Source organism: Cyprinodon variegatus, unplaced genomic scaffold (assembly GCF_000732505.1).
Source record: "Cyprinodon variegatus isolate N-32 unplaced genomic scaffold, C_variegatus-1.0 Scaffold21, whole genome shotgun sequence".
Taxonomy (NCBI): Eukaryota; Metazoa; Chordata; class Actinopteri; order Cyprinodontiformes; family Cyprinodontidae; genus Cyprinodon; species Cyprinodon variegatus.
Window position 1 is genome coordinate 2,391,440 of NW_015150474.1, and position 4,401 is coordinate 2,395,840.

General features: G+C 38.9%; 1 protein-coding gene across 1 annotated transcript in view; it reads left to right on the plus strand.

Annotated features, from left to right (window-relative positions):
• Positions 1–2,324: 2,324 nt before the first annotated feature.
• Positions 2,325–4,401, plus strand: part of plek2 (pleckstrin 2) — a 6,495-nt gene continuing 4,418 nt past the window's right edge. The window contains exons 1-4 of the mRNA XM_015390115.1: positions 2,325–2,449; positions 2,563–2,727; positions 3,535–3,719; positions 3,812–3,903. Coding sequence (XP_015245601.1) covers positions 2,396–2,449; positions 2,563–2,727; positions 3,535–3,719; positions 3,812–3,903 — 496 coding nt within the window. The 5' untranslated portion in view covers positions 2,325–2,395. The remainder of the gene's footprint in view (positions 2,450–2,562; positions 2,728–3,534; positions 3,720–3,811; positions 3,904–4,401) is intronic.

The window sequence follows — 4,401 nt, forward strand, 5'->3', positions numbered from 1 at the left end:
TCCTTTGGCTTTTTGCCAGCGAGGGCCTGCAGCTTATTCCCATTTCCTTAAGTCCTACAGGCTTGTGTTCCCAGTCTGCTCGCCTTGGAGACAGAAAACTTAACTGTGGTCTTCAGCAAAAGGGAGGAGGAATCTTCTTAGAAATTGTTATGCTTTTCATCATGATGAGCTTTACTGGACAAGCTTGTTAGCTCTCTGGGGAAAAAAAGCAGAATGACCTGTTGGTAGAATAAAAGATGGTACAACAGTAAAAAGAAATCTTTATCTTATATATAAAGAAAATGCAATTGAGCCATAAAAGGGGTGTTTTTGATGTAAAATGCAGAGTGATAAATGATTGCTATATTCGAGTCATATTGTGTTGATAAGATACTAGTGGTCAACTATAGCAAAACAAAAACGAGCAAAAATGAGGTGATAAAAAAACTGCATGTTGAATCAAGGCTGAGTGCAGCATAACCATTGTTCTTGGGAAAAAGCATGTTTCCATTTCTGGTAGATGCATTATTTTCTCTATTATACAGAAAAAATTTCAATTCTAATCCAAAATCTAAGTGTATTTCATTTGTCAAGAACAACCACTTTTAGAGAATCACATGAAGGCCCGGTCACATACTGACTCACATGCTAGTTTTATTTTACCAAAATAGTTCCGTTTTATTAACTAGATCAGAGACTTATGGTGCTTTAACAAAAAGCCGCTGTTTATGTATTTATACATCCACTTCTGTAAAGTTGTTAGCCAGCTTTTATATTTTAACTACATTTTTCCTGTGTTTTTTAATTTTTCTAACTTGAGAATGTACTGTATGTTCTAAAGGGCTCAATTGGATTTAAGCATATCAGGTACAGTGGCAGGTTTTCAAAATGGTCTTCCCAGCCAAAGGTCAGCTGAAAGGCAGTCCACTACCCTGCAACTACCAGCAAAAACCACTCCAACTTTCAGCCACTGGCCTTCTCCTGGGCGTGCATATTTTTTCACTCTAACTCAACCATTTTTACTGATTTACAGGGTCTGACCAGGAAGTGATGCTTTTCTTTAGATATTAATGTCCACAAATAAGGACAGAATATTTTAGTGCAAAGCTTGATGTTTAAGAAAGGAATTGTGGGGGACCAGCCAAGTACCAGACAAGTGGAGAAATTTTGAATGGCTACTACTGTAAGTCATATTTGTGTAACACTTCCAGATATTTTGGTCTATAGGCCCTGAGAGGCAAGATGGATCAGCATAACCAAAAAATGTATTCAACTAAACTCAAAAAAACAACAACAGGACAGTAGTCTGAGTTTCCACTCTGTCCGAGTGATGTCTTTGGGCAAGACACTTTATGTCTGCTGGTGGTCAGATGGCCCTCTGATGGAGGTTGGTATTATTAAAGATCAGTAAGTTGGACCTTTTTCAGGTTAATACTGACTCAAAAATAGCTCCTAAAACTTATTAAAAGATTTTCAAGCAGAGCAAAGCCACTTCACATGCAATAAACTAGACCCAGTCATTCATAGATACTGTACTCTTTATCCAACCTGGCAGAAAAACCAGATATTGGCCCCAAACAATGATCACAGAGGGCCCACATGAAATACTGAAGTTTGAGGTTGTAACAAAGGAAATGTCCCTTGGCATTGGAGAGTTTAATATCATCCCAAACTTTCCCAGTAATCCAGAAAAATACCTGAAAATGATATCTTTATGTCAAACGCTGCGTTCTTGTTGGTTGTTGCATCTGCTCTACTCTGCCAAATTATTTGAAAATGCAACAACAGCTGAACCTAAATGTAGAAACGATTTAATCCATCCCAATCCGAGGTTTGCAACATTTCTGAAACCTCATCAGAGCAGTTGAAGGGGCATACAAACAACAACTCTGTCCTCATTTTGAGAAGTTGAAAATCCTTCTCTTTCCTCTGGTCCATTCATACGCTTATGGTAATCTATGTCTGGAAGCAAAACATGATGCTGCATTGGTAATTATTGTCTCTGCTTGTCTCATTAACTGGATATCCTGTTGTCCCATTTGGATCCAGCTGGTTGAGAGAAGGACAGTGGTCAATTGCCAGCCTCTCCTTTTGCATCAAAATTGAATAAAACCCCTCATCAGTCTGGAGCATGTTCCCGTCTGCCTTTCATTTATATGAATTCCTTGCATAACAAAAGTTATTGAGGATGGAGTTGTTGTGGCGTGAGTGCCAGCTGAGCATTGCAGAAGTCTTCTCCAAAAGAGATAGAGCACCACCGTGTGTAAATGAGCTGTAATAGCTTCTATTGGCTGTACAGGTTAGGGTGTAGGGGAAGGGGTGTGTAAGGGTGTGATATGTGTGACTCATTCCCTTGCAGCTTAAAACAGCTGAGCAGGCAAGAAAAGGCAAACTCTTCAAGAACTCACTGAAGAACATGGAGACAGACAAGAAGAACCCTGTTCTGAGAGAGGGGTTCCTGGTGAAGAGGGTAAGAAAGTTGCCATATTATTATTAGTATTATTATAAAAGTTTATTCTAAATGATTTACCTGAATCTGAAGTAACAAAGGTGTTTTAAAAATATTTCTTTATGTATACCTAGGGCCACATCGTTCACAACTGGAAGGCCCGCTGGTTTGTTCTGACCCCCGATAAGTTGCTGTACTACAGATATGAAGGAGGGAAACGGGATTCATGTCAGAGAGGGAAAGTCCTGCTGAAGGACTGTGTGATAACCTGTCCTTTCCTGGAGTATGAAAACCGGCCGGTGAGTTATTCAGGAATGAGAACACCTTTACATTTTGATTATTTCAGATAGGAAAGTATTAAATAAATGAATAATTTAGTACAGCTCCAATGGGATTAACTTAAAAGGAGGTAGAAATAACAGGAAAAACAGAGTTTATGGTGTATGCTGCTGTTTCTTGTCTTTGTCTTTTAATTTCACTTTTATGTTTTGCATTCCTGGAATGGAAGTTGAACCGTTAAAGAACTGATAGTGTAATATAGGTAATTATGTTAACCCAGCTCTATGATGATGCCCTTTAAGGACCTTCTTGCCCTCTGTGCTACCTTGCAGCCCTGAATGTTTTTTATTGATCAATTTATACTAAAATCGATCTGATCAAAAGAATAAGGGCAACAATCCTGTAATGTCTACTGGATAAAGTAAACGTGGACAAAAACATTTCTACTCCACGTTTAACACTGCCGTTGTTGAATAATAACAGTAAGCAGACATTTTTTTTACCATAAAATTCCTGCGGTTTCGTCGAATGCCAGAGAAAGTGGCTGAATGATTCTCTGTCTATAGCATCAAGTAACAAAAAGATGTGTGCAACAATGCCATTCATCTGCCCTGTCAGCATAAATTTAGGATTAAGGTATATTTATATATATTTGAAAAAAAGTTTTATGAGAGTCAATATTTGGCACCACCTGCTGCACCTTTAACAATGATAACACCGATTGCTGCAGGGCTGCTGTTTTGTCCAAACCTGACCTTCACCATCTGCCAAAGCTTGAAGAACAGCTCTTAATCTGCCCTCACTATGCTTGTGGTTTCTTTCACCAGCTCGTGTTCAAACTCCAGACCAAACATGGTGTTGAACACTTTTTGGAGGCCTGTTCCAGAGAGGAGAGGGACGAGTGGGCCGCTGATATCACAGCCGCCATAGACAAGCTACAGGCGACGGATGGTGGGAAGCTAATGAAGCAGAAAGATCTGCCTGAATCTCGCTTACACAACATCAATCTGAGGTACAATCTTTTTATACATTTCATGTTGTTTGTTTGAGGTGTCTTCCACTGTCTTGTTCCCTGAAGCCCTTTTACATCAATGTCTTTTACAGTGAAGTGTTGGACTCCATGTATGACGTCCACAGTGGAATCAAGTTGAGCAATCATGTGGAGCAGGGAAGCACCTACAGCAACTGCTTCTCAGGTGATTGGTTGTTTGATTGGTTGTTTATTTTTGACGTTTAAAGCTCTAACCTGGTCTGGGTTTATAAGTTAGGAGAAGAGAGCAGGCAATTCAGTTTTTTAAGGCTGATTCCCACAACAATTATGGTTCATTAATTTTTTTATTCAAACTTTATTAAGGACTCTAGACATTCAATAACAAGTAGAGCAGAATGCATGTTTTCTCTACATCTGGAAGAATAATACAGGAAATTTTGAGTATAGTATCGTGGAAAAAGTTATCACTGATCAAGAAAATGGCAACAATGAAGTCAGAGGGTATTAACTAAATGCTTTAACCGCTCTTGAAAACAGATGAAAGCATAACAGGATGAACTGAAGGCCTGCTTTGGAACCAAATAAAAAGATCCAGAAAGGACTGTGAAGTGCTAAACGTGACAGACCATTGCTACCAAGAAGAAAACAGCCAAACAATTTGTAATATTGACCAAAACATGCACTTTTGCATGTAGAGCATTAT